This window comes from Astatotilapia calliptera, chromosome 15 (assembly GCF_900246225.1).
Source record: "Astatotilapia calliptera chromosome 15, fAstCal1.2, whole genome shotgun sequence".
Lineage (NCBI taxonomy): Eukaryota > Metazoa > Chordata > Actinopteri > Cichliformes > Cichlidae > Astatotilapia > Astatotilapia calliptera.
Window position 1 is genome coordinate 2,642,407 of NC_039316.1, and position 17,100 is coordinate 2,659,506.

The following is a 17,100-nucleotide window of genomic DNA, read 5'->3' on the forward strand; positions in this document are numbered from 1 at the left end:
CAATAATACATACAGACGAAAAAAAACCCCAACAATCATATGACCCCCTATGAGCAAGCACGTTGGCGACAGTGGGAAGGAAAAACTCCCTTTTAACAGGAAGAAACCTCCAGCAGAACCAGGCTCAGGGAGGGGCGGGGCCATCTGCATTAGATACATTTTTTAATTTTAATAAGAAAAGATGAAAGAATCCTCCACTCAAATTTAGCAACATTCAACATTTTAAATTGAAACTCTTAATAAATATTAACTTTCGGTTTCCTTTTTAATTCCTTAACTTTGAATACTGCTGATTACATTTTTTATTTGTTATTAATATTATATAATCACATAAAATGTAATTCATTTTTAATCTTTCTTCAGAAGGAACAGACAATGCACATAATGTGGAAAAGCCTAGTTTTAGCTGAGAATGAACTTTTAGCAGTCATTACATTAAATTGGTACAGCAGTTATACTTTTCCTACTCTAAACTTCTAACAATGCTTCAATGCAGTGTCTCATTTTAATTGCCAAGTGCAGAAAATCATGTGAAACTTAAATGTGAGCACCATCTAGTGTTGAAAGCTATTATATTTAATGTGCTTCATTAAATTCTAAAAACAAAAAAGGGCATAATTAGTTTTTTAAAGTTTGTTCATGTAGACTGCCTATGTAGATTTTATACCTTCACAAAATATCCCCATGATTTTTTGTTTGAATTCAGTAAGTGACATACCATTAAATAAAATCCAATACTGCTTTAAGTTAAGTTGTCAATAAAGCTCTAAAATCCTGAGGAAAAAAGAATACAGATACAAGAAGTATGGCTATATCAAGCTCTATATGACTCACATTTCCACCTGATTGAATTGCAGGCTTCTCTGTGTCTCGGTAGCTCAGTGGGTTTTGTTACCCCACAGCCAGCAGAAGCCTCGTGGCTTGGTGAAAGACAACAGAGGCCATCTGTTGTCTGTCTATTTTCTTTGGTGCTCTGCCACAAAACTCTGCTGCCAGAACACCCAAGGGTACCCATGTGCACTATGCTGCGCCTGGGGACCGGCTCATTGAGGCACCTTTATAGCCTACTGGCTCCACTGGGAGGTGCCTGCGTTCTGCCAAAGCCCAGACACAACAGCGACGGCGTTTGAAAAGGGCCTTGTTGTTGCTGCATCGTTACACAACCGTGCCATTAACCTTAATTGGAGCAGCTTGGTGGAACACAGAAAAACTTTCAGCACTCTGAGGCAGTGATGTTGTTCCCCTGAGTTACATAAAATCGAAACTGATCTCAGGCTGAGTTAATTGAATTGCAGAATACTTATCGTCCTGCTGAGGAGCTGAGGAGTAACTGAGGAGTAAGTGCTGTACAGTTAGAACTAATTCTTTGTTTCTGAGCTGTTTTATGATCACGGAATCATTGCTCCTCCCCTTGTTTCTTGGGAATCATAATGACACGGCTGTAATAATTTCCATAACGATTGTTACTTGGGTGTAGTCCAGGAAACACAAACTTAAGAACAGACATTGGAGGCTAAGGGGAATCCCCTTAAAATAGCTTTTAAATCAATAAATTATTTGTGAAAGACTGAATAAAGACCTTGTTTTAAGCAACTACATCATGTATGGTAGAGCTCACTATGACAAATTGCTGTAAAAATACAGTATTCAACTGTATTTTTACTATAACACAAATTGTTTTGGAAATGTATTCACTTGTGTTGTGACAGTAAATATATACATATTTTTCATCAGACTGATTGTTGTGGATATGTGGCGTAACCTCCTGTGTGTTACCAAGAATAATGTTAAGGTTTGGCTAGCAACAGGCTAGCATGACTGAGGCTCCTGTAGCATATACTCAGCTCTGTCTGGTGTTCATCTTTAGGGCCTTTGTTGAAACAGTGAATACAACAGAATTCCTATTAGCTTGCTATGTGGTGCAGAGAGTTGTAACAAAGCTGATGTCTTGTCATAGTTTGGGAAAATCGAAGTCAAGGTTCATGGGTGAGTAAATACAGTTAGACTTTACTGTAATGAAGTGTTTGTGGAGGTTGCAGTAGGAGCCCCATAAAAGCAGCATAATGTCAACCAAATAGCTTACAGTATTACACTGCAAAGCTCCTATTTTGAGTATTGTGATTACGGTAATATAACAGTATAATACGGCTAAATCGTGCTCCCAGTACTGATTTAGAAAGGGCATGTCTTACAGTACATTACGAGTCTGCTTATTCAACACATTCATATGTCACATCCCTTAATGTATAGTAGAATAGTAAAGAATAAAAGGTAATGCTCTTAAATGTTTCGGTTTTTCTGCCTAGCTTTTAGACTCTTGGGTCTTTCTTTTTCCCCACTGTAGCGTGATAGTATTATTAATATTTTCTATTCATCATTTAAAAAAAATCCCCCTAGCACTTCCAGCCTAAATCTGTTATCTCATGCTGATATTAAGCTCCATAGAGATTGGATTGGAAAAGAAGATTACTGTGGCAGAAGGATTTTCCGGGCCAGCGGGTCACTGCACATGCATTGGAACCAGCAGCATTACAGTAACTCATCTGAATATGTTTGTCCATGGAGTTAATCTTCCATTAACTGCTAACAGAACTCCTCCAGAGTGTATGTCGCTCTGGCTTTTTGAGAGAAAGCCGAGGACATTAGGCAAACACATTAAACTTGTTAAAAGGACAAATAAAGCAAACACTTGAATGGATTTCTCCCCCTTAACTAAATAGCTAAGGCATTGTCTTGGTGTTACAATAAGCTGCAAACACACATCAATTATTTAGCCCAAACAGAGCTGGAGTCTGAGAACATTTTTGTGTGTTTTTTTCTAAGTCATGAAATGGTTTGTGAATGTCAACAGCTTGACAGATTGTGGAAATGCACAATACTGAATGAATAGTGTAAACATGAGATGAATCATTGCTGTCACAGGCGATACAAGCACGGAGCGGTAGAAATGTGGCTGTCTGTAATTCTGCTCTTGGCCTCCACCAGCCTATAAAATCTTTATCTTTGCAACCAGTAATGTCTTTTCTAAGTAGAGTTTTCTATGTTTATGTACCTACTTATGTTCAAAATAGAAACGGCAACACTTTCCATGGTGTTTATACGGCAAAGCAGCTATTGCCCGTTCATGGCCTCTGTTGAAGATCTCTAATTAGTCACATTCCTAATTGCATAGCATACACATTGAAACTGCATGAATTAAATCAGATGAAAGCCTACGATCACGGCGCTAGACTGTCAAACATAGCTTAGAAAACACACAATGTCCTCACATTATCAGTTGCACAGTAACCATTCCTTCATGTCTTTATGAAAAAAATTTGATAGTTTGAGCGAGATTTCACATAAAAGGCATGCAGCGTGTGTGCTTGAGGTCATAATCTGCGAATCCTTCTCCACAGAGAAGCATGCCTCTGAAGAACAGAGCATTGCTTCTCCTTGCTGAGGGTGCAGCTGATTTGTTGCAGGTGTTCACGGCCACACAACCTCAGACCCCATTATCCCCACTGCCATGTTTCACAGCTAGTTTGAGGTATCATTTTCTCTCCTGTGTCCTCTTACATACGCCCTTCTGTTGCCACTAATCTCAAACTTGGATTTATGAGTATATAAGACTTTCACTGTCAAATGATAGGTTGTGTAGTCCACAACCAAGCATTAATATTTGTTTCGCCTCCTGTGAAGTGGTTTGGAGGTCGCTGTTGAACAGTAGTGTTTTGGTGATTCGAGTTCTTTATTTAGCAAGTTCTGTGGCTCTGATTAAGTTGCTTATTCTGTCTCTCTGTGAGGAAGAGATTGATCTTTTGATTGTTCTGATAGATTTTGCCTGCCTGATTGCGTTTTAGATACTACTCGTGTAGTTCTTGCAAAACATTTGAAAGCTTCTTAGAAACTTTAGAATGGCCACAATGTATCAAAAGTCTCTCATTGCATAGAACAACAGATTTTTTGCCATCATATTGCTGTTTGGTAAGTAAACAATGCAATGATTTTAAGTGTTTATTTGAGGAAAAGGTTTTCTGCCATATTTTTTGGAAACATATTTTTCAGTTTAAACGTATCCTTACTTCCAAAATTTGATATTTTGACTTTTTACTATTTTAATAAGCTATAGTGTTTAACTAATTTCAGTGTGTTTGGATGTATGCTTTGCTAGCTTTTTTGAAAACAGACACAGCTGTGTGAGGAGTAGCTGGAACTGCCTGAATGACACCTGAACACTGTTCTGACAGATCACAACTCACCTCTGTCCTTTTGGAAAAATTGTATGACAAACTTAGTTTTGATTGCTAAACTATACGTGGCAGCTTTTTTTTTTACCCCTAAATTGTTATCCTTACATGTTATTTGCTATGAATTATATTTTTAAATGTTTAGATTCACATTATTTTCAAGCTTACATCATAACATGGCAGGTTTTTTGATATACTCTCCTGCTGTAATATGTGCTCTACAAATGTTTTTGCGTTTGCGAAACGTCTTAAGACTTGGAAGCACAAATTTTCAAATAAATGAACATTTCATTGGCAGGTAAGGTTTACATGAGTGTTTGTATTGTCAGGTTGTAAAAAATTGATTTAGCTTTTAAGCCACTGATAAAGTGTAATGAAGTCTAGCTTCTCATGTTCTACCAAATCTGCAGCAGAAGTCAATGGCAAATATTAAGGTACTGCAGAAATCATTAACATATAGTCCTTTTAAACATCAGGTCTGTGGATGTAAATATTACTTAAAATACAAACAAAAAAAATCTTCCTTCACTAATTAGCAATTTAACAAGATAAACTCGAAGACATTAAAACATACCCTTTGTGCTGCCTGTCTGCACTCTCATATGGACGCCTTCACCTTTCTGGACTCCTTCCTGGCTGAAGAATTGTAAAATATTACTACTTCTATAGTTAAATAAATATCTAACATAGTAACAAAAATTCCGCAATATTAGCTGGCAATGACAAGTGGTGGAGAAACTTTTCAAACCATTCCTTCAGGAAAGAGAGTGGTACAACTCCAGGAAAACCCCCAGTACACAAACTGGAAAAATGTGCATACATTTTAAAAAGTAAAAAAATATTCTGCAGAAAAATGTCAATTTAATGTTAAACTGATTAATATTAATGTTGCATATGTTTAAGGTCGAGTTCATTTTAAATACATTATATTATATTTTATGTCCTTTTAAAAAAGTACAATGTATTACAATTTATTCATGACAAAAAAGAAAAATTAGCTAATTGTTAATATCTATGAGGGGATTAAAGAAATCGATGGTGGAGCATTAGTAAAGCAGCTGATTAAACATAGTACATTCAAACATTCTCGTAGATGCTAATCTGAAAGTGCTGGTGAGCCAGCACCTGGGTCAACTTGCCTGTTTTATTAAAGCTGCGGTCCCCTCTCCATCATGGTCACAGCTTTCCTTGCTCGGGTACTGAGTTATTAACAACTTCTTCACACTCCATCTTCTCTACATCACACATGTTGACCAAGGTGGTTAGCAAGAGGAAACTCTTAGGATGCTAAATCACCGAAGCTTTTTTACTTGCTAATGCTAGCTGTGTGATAACTGATCTCAGACCTGCAAAAGCAAAGCAAGTGGTAGCCTGCTTCGCACACTGGTCTCCTACCAGTGGAAGGCTAAGATTTATCCACAATGCGCATGCGCAAACATCGGGGGGTGGGGGGACTGCCGCCCTCTCGGCTTGGCTAGCTCAAATCATGTTAACCCGAAACGTACTTGCCTGTAAAACAGACACAGCTACATTTTTTGCCAACTGATGGCTACCGATGTAACAAGATCGCAGTGACGTTAGGATGGATACAAACAGCTGTCTAAGTTGAAAGGAGAGAGATGTCTTTACTTTTGGTGCATTTTCATTTTAAAGTGTCTATTTTTAAATGGGACAACCTTTTCCTGTGAGGTTAAAGGTCATTTGTAGACACCTTTATGATGAATATAATAAGAGAATGCACATGTGTAGCAAGAAGAAAAAAATAAATGCAGCCCAACTTGTTTTCAGTTTAACTATAAAGCATTAGCAAATAGTTTAGTATCATAAATTAGTTAATAGTTATTGGCTAATAGTGATACAAATTAAAGTTCATTACCTCTTTGTAAGATCCCCTATTAGGGAAATTATACACACATGTTATTATAAGGAATAATTAAATACTAAGTTTAAAAACAGAACATTGTGTCTCAGTGAAACATATCTCTATATAAACTCATTTTTATGTCAAGTGTTGCAATACTTGACATAAAAATGTCAAGTGTCATTATTACCACTAGAGGGCAGGCCAGCATTCATTTTCTCCTATGAAGGCAGTTGACTGTATTGAATTCTTTTATCTGCTTGATAACAAGTTTTCAGGTGTACTCTGCTCATAAGCTTTCATGTTTCACATTTAATAAACAAAGAAACCAACAAAGCCCACCACAGATCCTCATTTGTTAAATTAAAATCATCTCGCTATGTTAGCCCAAAGAGATCAGGAGGCTTGTGTTGCTGTGTATGAAACACAGTGCACTAGCAGGTGTTGTTGAGCAATGACACATGGCTTTACAGTGTCAATCTAAACCTAAGAACTTGAATTTGTTCTTGAGAATTTGGGTTATCACATTAGATAATTCAACCGTAAACAGGGTTACCATGAATGAACACGATAGGTGGAAGTGCTCTTGAGCACACACACACACACACACACAGATGAAAGTACTGTCAAAGCACTGCATGAACAAATGAAATCTGAAGTGATTCTCTTCCTCGGAGCGATTCAAACACAGGATGGGGTCAGCAGGTCGGCTACAATTGCAGAACTACAATGTTGTCACACAGAACAGCAGAAAGGACTGTAGGCAGGAGTCTCTCAAGAGAGAGAGACACCAGGAAAATGATTTGACTGAAGAGCATTCTTCTAGAGTCTCATGTGTGCGATCATTTAGATGAAGTGGAGCTGACAGAGCAGTCCTCACTCATTTGCAATCCATTCAAGTTCTGACAGTGATTGCAGTCTCATTAGGAATGGGGAAGTGCTTTTGTTGGGGCATGCTGGCCAGAAGAGCACTGGGTTTTTTTGTTTGTTTGTTTTAAATACAGAAATAGGCTGCAAATATCTACATCACAGTTACTTGGTTGTTGAGAAATAACTATCACTTAGCTGGTAGTCTAAATTCCAATTCCACATTTTTATTCCAGGACTCGACTGGATTTGTCTAAGGGCGAGGAAGTTTATGCTCCTTTTATTCCTTCTTTTTTTAAAGCCAGGAAAAGCAAGTGGGTGGGGTCTTCTGTCCTCAAAGTCACAACTGTGTTCTTGAGATGATTTGGGATACCCCCACTGCATGACAATGATATCCAATAGTAGATAGTAGAGTAATATAATTATTATTTGAAACTTTCTCCACATTTATTGTGAAAATTCACCATTGTAATGATTTCAAAGGGTGGCTAAAGACTTTTGCAAAGTATGTGTCCACTCTGTATTTAATCATTAGTTATTATTGACCCCTGGCACTCCACAGCGTGTCTTCCTCCCCTCACAACCGGCTGCACCAGACGCCCACCCCTCCCTGTGCCAAGATTTCTTCCTGTTAAAAGGGAGTTTTCCCTTTCCTGTCGCCAAAATGCTTGCCCAAAGGGGATCACATGATTGTTGGGGATCTCTCTGTATTATTGTAGTGTCTTTACCTTACAATGTAAAGATGAAATGGTGTGTCTGTGTGTGTTTTTATTAAATGTAGCCATTACAACATTACAAATGTTAAGTGTGTAATGATGCGTGATTCTGCACGTTGTGCTGAAGAGCTTTTATTTTGTATGTACAGGAAAAAAACAAAAGAAAGAAAGAAAAAAAAAACCCAAAACAAAATCCAGTAGTAGTTCACAATTTATTTTACTGAATAAATTTGGACAAAACACCAGAATCTGTTACGATACAATCAGAACATCTGAGGCAGATATCCCACCATGCACCATCCCCATCCATGAAACAAAAAAAAGGACTAAACATTAGCACCAAATCAGCACCAGCTTAAATAAAGGTAGCTCAGTCTACAAAAACGATGAAAGCAATAGCTGTTTTACTGTTTAAATCCAAAAACAACTCAGAAAAGCAGCAAACTGAGAATTTTTCCTGTTTTTAAACTTTTCTTAAAAAAAAAAAAGAAAGAAAAGAAAAAGAAAAACGAGCACCCTCCTAACCCCACCCCGACCTCCCACCCTTTGCTAGGCAGGCTATAGCATTCATGGAGCACATGCCAATGTCTAGTTAAGGAAAACACAAATTCAAGTAACATTGAGATACGACAAAACGTGTCCACTGGTACCCATTTTCGAGCATGACCGTTTCACAGAACCTAAGCAGGGAGTAGAAAAACAAAAAAACAAAATAAAAAAAAATAAAAACAACCTAACATGAGGTTCTGGAGTGAGCATGTCATAGCAATACTATCACTGAATATCTCATATCAATTTTCTTAAAAAGAAGTGAGGGAGACTGGGTGGCATGAGGCTGTCGGGGGTACAGGAATACTGGCACAGAAGATAATGTGTATTCTAAAACTTCAGACAGACCTTTTTTTTGTTTGTTTTTTCTCTGTTGGCGCCTGTCCTGTGTCAAGATATTGCCTATATCATACATGAAAAAGGAATCTCTGGATAAAGAAAAACCCTGCAATGTAGTTTTAAATATATATATATATTTATATATATATAGCTGTTACAATTTAAATAAATGTTATGTTCTTGTTCCTACAACTGAAGAATGGAATTAAATTATATATTTAAAAAAAAAAAGTAAGCTAATTTTAGAGGTGGAATCATCCTTTCACCTAATACATCAAGTGCATGATACCGAGTGGGGAGGCTGACTATGAAAATAGATTAAGATTGAGGTGTACAGAGTGACAATAAAGCAGCAGTAACAATAGACTGGAATAGCTTTTTAAAAAACAAAAATGCTTTACAAAAGTAATGTGGAAAAACAAAAGTGTGGTAAGAGACAGGAGGAGGCGGAAACATAACAAAAGACAAGGCCATTGAGGAGTTTAGTGACTGTCAGAATCTTCAACAATATAAAACAGACAAACGAGACATGGACACACGACATAAAACTTAAAACCATGAGACAAGGGCGAGGTCAGCCATGTCGATTATGATGACAACCACAAGAAAACGCCTGCTCCGTTTAAACAATGCTCCTGGGTCAGAACTATGACCACCTAAAGCTATGACATCAAACTAAAGAAAACCAATAAAAAGAGCTGGGGTGTTGCGAGTCTGTCAGTTCCTTTAGGATTGTTCTCCTCGGATTCCTTGTCTGTATGTCCCTTCATGCTTTCCATAGTGTCAAAAAAAAGGGGAAAAAAAAAGGTGAATGTGTCTACTTCTATGAGCACCACATTTAAAACAAAACAGATCTGGGAAAAAAAAGAACATTTGCTACATTGTTTGCAACTTGCATATCTGGTAGCAACATCCCCGATTGGGACGTGCATCGCCAGATGATGTATAGATGCCATTTGTCATGCCAGACTCAAGGTTTTCCATGAAATGGTGGCAAAGGAAACACAATGGAAACACCTTTTTTTATGAGTGACAAATTCACCTATTTACTTCTACTCTACTGTTTATTTTTTTGGCTCTGCTGCGAGCTTGGCGAGCCAACCGTGGCGGAGTCGTCCGTTTGTGCTTGGTGTTTGCTCAGCTGAAGAACTGCTCCAGCTCCTGTTCCATGTTCACCTCAGGCACCATCTGCTCCTGCTCCCTTTCCCCTCTGCTGTGCACTGCAGTGCCCCCTAGCGCCCCGGATGAGGCAAACCACGGGTGCTCCAGAATCTCCCGAGAGGTGAGGCGCTCCGCCGGCTCCCGACGGAGGATGGAGCGGATCAGGCACTTGGCCTTGGGCGTCAGCGTTTCTGGGATGTTGAAGTGGCCCCTGCGGATTTTGCTGAACAGCGAGCCGGGTTCGACATCGTGGAAAGGGTAGCGCCCCACGAGGATGGTATAAAGCATGACGCCCAGGCTCCAGACATCAGCTGCCTTCCCCGAGTAGCTGCCGCTGGCATTGAGGATCTCGGGGCTGACGTAGGCGGGGCAGCCATGTTTATCTGACAGGGAATCATCGTGCCCATTCAGGATGTACGTGTCCTCGAGGCTCTCCAGCTTCACAAGGCTTCTGCAGACACACAAACAAAACTCATTGAGCTCCTTATAAATGTGGATGATATAGAAAGAATTTGAGCAATCAGAAGAAAACCATCAAGTGGGTAATTTATTCTGACAGGCAACGTAAAGTACTTTAAATCCATCACTTTTGGATGTCAATGGAAGTAGATCGCATAATTCTTTCAGCTTACGTCTGACATTTCTTTTCAATATATAAAAAGTGGCATTATACAAACAGATTTTCCAGAAGAAACATAATTATGGGTAACTGATCAGAAAAGTAAAATCTCCCCCCCCCCCCCCCCCTCCCCCTCTTACTCATCAAAGCATCTATTTGCACTTTTTGCTCTAAACCCTGCAACAGTTGCTACAATGCCCCTGGGTATTCATAATAGCGACTAATTGTTGAGAAGCTTTATCACTGAAGAATCTGTGTAAGTTCAAGCACCGAAAACAAAAAGCCCCCATACATGAATAGTCAGCCAGCAGAAGCAGGTAAAGACAATACGATATGATGCACCAAGCAACGAGACTGTGATCGAAGAGAAGGATGTATTTATTGCTACGTTTGACTTTCACATGAGGCCGTTTCCTTTTATTAATACGTGGCAGAACGATTTTAGGTTTTAAAACGAGGAACATTCTATTGTTTCCTTGAGCAAAATACCCATTGTTCCCCTGCAATATAAAGAGCTGTGTGAATTTTAAACACAGCACACCACTGCCTGGATAACAGCTCATTTGGAGGATGTGCAAACCTGCAATTAGAGCTAAGAGGACCTAGGAAGGCAAACTACTAAAACGGAGCCGAATTTAATATTGGCACACATTGTGCATTTCAGCTGAGTCAGAGGCGGCGCTCATGATGAAATATCTTGAGGCGCGGTAGAGAAGAAAGAAACAAACGAGCCTTGTTTAATAGCTACATGATTCTACTCGAGGCCAGCGTTTGACTGATGCCGCCGTTTGGTCAAGGGTTAACGGCAGCATGACAAATTCGGGTCAAGAAGCCAACGAATGCTGCAGAAGCCTGCTCGGGTATCATTTTCTGTCTGCTCATCCACTCCTCTCTGCAGTCATCGCAGCGTTTTGTTCCACACTTGGCCTCAGAGCCAGAGGAGGTCTCTCTAAGGCAGCTTTGTCTCCTCTCTCATCTCTCTGCACTCGTTCACCGTTTCAGCAGGACTGAAAGGTTGTAAGAGGAGTCTTGACGGGCCACATAGTAAATGCGACCCGGTGCTGCCCTTCACATCACTCTTAGAATTCACCCGGCATGAATCATTTAGTGGAAGGGGCCCTCAGCATCCGAGCCCGGTGACATTCAAGGTTACTGGACCTGTACTAAATATGTGAGGCGGCTCAACTTCTCTTTTCCACAGAGAGCGCCAGAGAATGACGTCACATTTTTCAGACTGAAGGCCCTGAGTGCAGCATGTGGCTTCAAGGTGTTAAATAAGAAGTACTTAAGGACATGCTTTAGAGCTGGGATTTGTATACAGTATCTAATGAAAAGAATAAACGTTGAGTCTGAACTGGCATCCACTCAAATTCTTTAAAAGAAAAAAGAAAGAACTTAAAAAGCTGCTCTAACAGATGTCTAGATTTTTTGTAGTTTTCATATGCTGCCAGCAGGGGTCAGTAAACCCGCACTGTGAAAAGTGTTATTCTAAAGTTTCCATCACACATAAGCCCAGAGTAATGGATCATCTGACATGCAAAAGCTTCCCCTGATAACTTATCTGTCCATGTTTCTCAGCTCAACAGCTTTCCTGAGTCTTAGCATGAGTAGCGATTACATTTGTGTAACTCATTTCCTTCCCCCAAGTGTGATTCCATTCACATTTACAGTATATGTGCACAAGAATAACCAGGCGACACACAAAAGGCTCATATTTCCTTCATTCTGCACAACACCTTGTATAGTGTCAACTTACACTATCTGCGGTATTAGCTGTAATATCACACACACACCGATAGCATCTTATACACAAAAAAAAACAAAAAACAGAGGGAAACTGCAAAGTGTACAAAAGATGCTAAGGTTTCCATGGGACTCACCTGTCCTCATTCTTGAAGACAAACTTCCTCAGTTTGAGGTCACGGAGAACCAGTCCGTTGTCGTGGCAATGTGCCACAGCCGAGGCTATCTGATAGAAGAGCCTGGCAGCTTCGTCCTCTCGCAACTTCTTGCAGGTACGGACAAAAGAGTGCATGTCGCCATAGCTTCTCTCGAAGAACACATAGGCCCGCGTCTCCCCAAGCAAAATCTCCAGGATTTGGTTAATGTGCTGGTGCTGGCCAAGGGCGAAGTAGGCCGCCAGTGACTCCTGGTATCGGCCCACATCGAAAACCTGCAATCAGAAGAAGGAAGAATTTATGCTTACTGTTAGCAATGTGGAGAATTAGATCGTATGTATATATTTTTTTCAGCTATATCATTAGATTCTTTTGGTGGTTGGAGATCTATAAACCAAACCTTTCCCACCATAGATTTACACAATTAAATCCAACTGAAGGAGGTGTAAATTGCCCTCTAATTGAACTAAATGTAACCAACACATGAGTAATCCAACACATTCCCGGGACACCAAACTTGGTCTTTTGGCAGAGCGAGTAAGGTTAAATAGAGGCAAACTGAAAGCATTGTATTAGTACATGGCATTGTGCTGCAGCCTGGGGGTTGCAGTGTCTCTTTTGTTTCCATAGTAACCCCCAATTGACTTTCAGTACATGCAGTTCAGGTGAGAGGGCTTCTCTTGCAGTCGATACAAATACACCCCACAGGTCTGGGGATCTTAAGTTGCAGCCTAAGACTCCAGCTAGACAAGAAAAATCAATCCTGAAAAAAAGGGGGGGGGAGGGAATTGATCACCGCTGTATCGAAACCAGCACAAAGCAGATGGGGGTCAAACAGCAGTTAGTACACAGGCTTGTGCCAAAGGCCATTAATTTGTTATTGCCCTGACAAAACATTATCTCAAGTCAAAAGGCACAGGTTATTTGATATGTTGTGGCGTACGAGTCCAAGGGTGCATGCAAGTATTGCCTCAATTCATCCACTTAAGCCTCAGGGACAACCCACCTGCCCTCATAATCAGTAATTTACAGAAGTCAGAAGCTATAAATGTGGTGAGGAGAGGCCATGAGTTTCATCCAAGCCTAACAGGGCAGCGTTTTTTATATATTTTTTTGAATGTGTGCATTTTACTCAGATCAACTTCCCTTTAAAAACTGAGCACCTGGTGGAAAAAAGAAAACAAAAAGAAAAAAAGGTGCACTATGGATATGTTGGCACTACAGATCCAAGAGTGAGTACTGTGCCATGAAAGAAAGAAGCCATGGCTGTGCCAGAATAGCACAGAGGAGTGTGTGCGTGGTTACTCACTCCTTTGTCAACGTTACATCATGCAATCCAAGCCACACAGCTCACTCCATTCACTTTTTCCATTAGGCTGCTGCTGCCAGCTCTCTATTTACAGTTCAAGCAATTATTAAAAAGTGGAGATGGTGGACAGGAAACCCATAAAAGCCAGCTCAGGATTTTTCTGCATAGCACATTCATCACATCTGAGGACATTAGGCATCGAAATAAAGTCGTTTTAATTCATCTAGACGTGCAAGCAACGCACCCCTAAAAATATTTCGTGCAGTAAAAAAAAATATATATATGTGAATATATTTTTTCTCCCCAGATTGACGTCATAAGGGGGGAGTAAAGTCATGCTGCGAAATAGGGAAGGTTTGTTACCATATTGCCTACTAACCTTACATACGAGCTCGTCCCCGCTGTGCAGGTGGGCGGCTCTGAAAACGTGGTCTCCCTCCAGCGGCTCCAACAAAAGGTAGTCCCCGATGCGGGAGATACAGTGCGAAGAGTCCGGGGTCTCCGGCGGGCTGGGAGACCCGAGGTTGGGGCTGAAACTCTGATGAGACTCTGTAGTCCTTAAACAAGACAATTCTTCGAAATCGTGCGCTTTGTGCCGCGATCTCCCATAGCGTGAAATGTTAATTGGATTTGACCTCTGTATGTTCATGAGGAATAAGTGCGATATCTCCACAAAATCGGGGGCCTTCCTCCTCCTTGTTCTTCTTATCCTCTTCTGTCGGGATAACACTTCGTTGTGCAGAAAGACAATCTGTCCAAGTACTTCTGTTACGCTTGCATGAAGTAAAAAAATAAATAATAAATTTTTTCTAAAAAAAAAAAATACAAAAAAATAAGAGATTTAAATGCACCTTGCCTTTGCAAAATCTAACCGACTCTGTGCAGCCAAAACTGGCTCGCTGGATTTCATGCAACTAAAATTGGTCTCTGATTTTTTACTGCTCACTTGCACCCCTTTGTTTTCCATTCATTGGATGAGACTGGGGTAAAGGAAAAATTAAGAATTACTGACTTAAGCTGGATGAAACCCCTTAGCACAGACGTGCTGCAGCTTCACTGACGTTAAGTGCGAACAAAACTGCAACAAAGGTTGCCAAAAGTTAGCTTTTAAAATGAATGAAGAGTAAACCCGCAGCTCGTCTTGCTAGCTTATCTTGCCGGTTAACGGTATGGCACGTTTCATAAAACGGAAACAATTTATAAGACACAGCTGTCAGGCAAGGGGGGAAATGCAAAAATAGAAACAAATAAAGCAACTTTCCAGCCCAATTATAGCTGCTGACTTTTTAGACTATTAGTAGCTAGCAGGTGCAGAGCTAACTAGTTAGCTCCCTTGGCTAACTAGTACCAGGTCAGTGCACGGCCTTGTTCCCCGGGATCATATCCATGCACGCTGATTGTCATCTATCACATAAGGAGAAACCCCCATCCGGAAAAAAGACTGCTGTGGCTCTTTGTGTGCGGGAGTCGACGTCCTCTCTCTTTCTGCTGGTCCGGTCCTGCGGAATAAAAGTGCCGTCTTTCTTGAGTGTCTGCTGATATAAATCTGATGGAAGGAAGGAAGGGACGGCCGGCCGACTTTCCCAGGCCAATCCCTCGATTCAGCAGGACATCCTCTCCCGTGGTGCCGCTGTGCTTCTTACGTGGCTGGGAATCTAGTCCATTCAAGTGCGGAGGGAGGCCAGCCGAGCTGTACACACTGCGCCTGTACAGACAGAGAGAGCAAGCCTGCCTGCCTGACGGAGGAGGGGACGAGGACGGGAGGGTGGGGTGGGGGGGGCTTCTGTACACACGCACACCTGCGCACATGCACACACATACAAAGAGGCATGCCGACCCGCCCCCTGACGTCATTTAAACAGCGAGAGCTCATTGGCTTCCGAGCTGCCTTATAATATGCGGTGAAGTCATGTGAGAGCCATGTAGTGCGGCTACACCCCCAGGAATCTAAATGCGTCGCATGCTGGTAAATTGGATGGGGAGGGGGGGCCGGAGTGAGAGTATAGCTACTGTACGTGCTGTGTTACAAATGTGTTTCCTCCTGAAATGTCATTCAAGGGAAAGCGAGGGAGATCCCGCTCTCACAATAGCACACACGCCGTTCAGCGCAGTTACCGCATAAAATCGTGTTATTTGTAACACCTTTTTTGTGGCGGCATCTACACCTGTAAATGAAAACACACTGCGTTACTAAGCCCTTAGGATACAGTTGAGTCTATATTTAAAATTACATGAAAGTGTAACTAAAGGAGGGCCTAAGCCTGGGGTGTCAAACATAAGGCCCAGGGGCCAGAATCAGCCAAGCAAAGCCACCAATCCGGCCCACTGGATGGCTTTGTAAAATGTCAAGGAGAACAGAAACTTTTTTTTTACCCATAAAGATGCCCCCCATGGGTATTCATGTTACACCAAAACAATTAAGTTATGTCCCCAAACGCAATTTCATTGTTCTTGACAATGACAATAAATAAATAAATACTAAAAATACTAAATACTAAATACTTCTGTAATTTTACACATTTCCCTATTCAAATTCAAGCCCAAAAAAGTCATGCTAACAGATTTATTTCTTTTGAAAGGGGACTTCATTTTTCAGTATAAGATATTTCACTCCACTCCACAAAAGATAAAAGTTACAGCAAACTCAAAAAAAAACCAAGTAGTGTAACATGGTACTCATTACAAATGTAAATCAGTGGAAGTATAATACTCCAGATGTTTATTTATTTATTTGTGTGCCAAGCGTGCTTCATTAAAAAGCTAGAACATCTTAGACATGTCTTGCAGCAGATTGTTCTGTTACACAGTTGTGCATGGAAGAGCTTCATTATTCATTGTTCTTCCCTATACACTGTAACCAGGAGGTGTGACGGCAGGCTTGTGCAATTCCATCTAGGACTCCAGGGCGGTGTGAGGAATGCTTGCAGCTGGACACAAGACACTGGCAGAAGTGTTTGATTTAATGTTTGTTCTCCCGTGTGCGATGTGCGTGCGCGTACACAGATGTGCTCTGTTCAAAATCCTTGTTTCTCACCGTGTGCTTGAATAAGCCCCCACAGCATGGAAATGCATTTTTTTCGCCCCTCATCGTTTCTGGTCTTCGAATGCGGCAGCACCCACGAGCTCGTCAAATGTATGTGCATGTATGAATGCATGTGGGTTATGTGAGATAATCTCTGTGAGCCACCCACTTTGCTCCTTGTCAAAATGCTGGAACATTCTTCCGTGCACAATAGCTGCACTTTGGTTTCACCCACTCAGTCAAGAACTGAACTTGTGAACTGTAAAAGTGTTACAGGTTACTATGAGCTAAATAAACACAGGGATACACACATGGGTTTTGCTGGAGTACATTTCTGTTTGATGCCTCTGCAGGCTCCGCATCTGCCCATCACTCTAACCCCAAAATGGGGATTCTGCTAAGCTGAAATCGCAGCTGTGCATGAATCAGAATAATAATCTCCAAAGATTCCTTTTGCCCTCATTCCTTGATACACTGTGTGACTCATTCGCAGTGGAGGGCAGCGCTCGAGAAAATCCACGCAGGCTCAT

At 40.9% G+C, this 17,100-nt stretch overlaps 2 protein-coding genes across 2 annotated transcripts in view; both read right to left on the reverse strand.

Moving 5' to 3' along the window:
- klhl29 (kelch like family member 29) overlaps window positions 1–4,822 on the reverse strand; it is a 274,138-nt gene extending 269,316 nt beyond the window's left edge. Inside the window, exon 1 of the mRNA XM_026142813.1 lies at window positions 4,804–4,822. The gene's annotated coding sequence lies outside the window, so the exon portion shown is untranslated. The remainder of the gene's footprint in view (window positions 1–4,803) is intronic.
- A 3,044-nt stretch (window positions 4,823–7,866) lies between these two features.
- trib2 (tribbles pseudokinase 2) lies at window positions 7,867–15,396 on the reverse strand. The gene is made up of 3 exons (XM_026142819.1): window positions 13,928–15,396; window positions 12,222–12,514; window positions 7,867–10,173 (listed from the first exon to the last, which is right to left on the reverse strand). The coding sequence occupies exons 1-3, from the start codon at window positions 14,195–14,197 to the stop codon at window positions 9,699–9,701; spliced, it is 1,038 nt and encodes a 345-aa protein (XP_025998604.1). The 5' UTR covers window positions 14,198–15,396; the 3' UTR covers window positions 7,867–9,698.
- Between the last annotated feature and the right edge of the window lie 1,704 nt (window positions 15,397–17,100).

Excerpts from the sequence above, each read along its gene's own strand:
- trib2 (XM_026142819.1), bottom strand. The coding sequence starts at position 14,197 with ATGAACATACAGAGGTCAAATCCAATTAACATTTCACGCTATGGGAGA. Across the intron at positions 12,515-13,927 it reads GGGACGAGCTCGTATGTAAG|GTTTTCGATGTGGGCCGATA; the intron begins GTTAGTAGGCAA and ends TTCTGATTGCAG. Across the intron at positions 10,174-12,221 it reads GTCTTCAAGAATGAGGACAG|AAGCCTTGTGAAGCTGGAGA; the intron begins GTGAGTCCCATG and ends GTGTGTCTGCAG.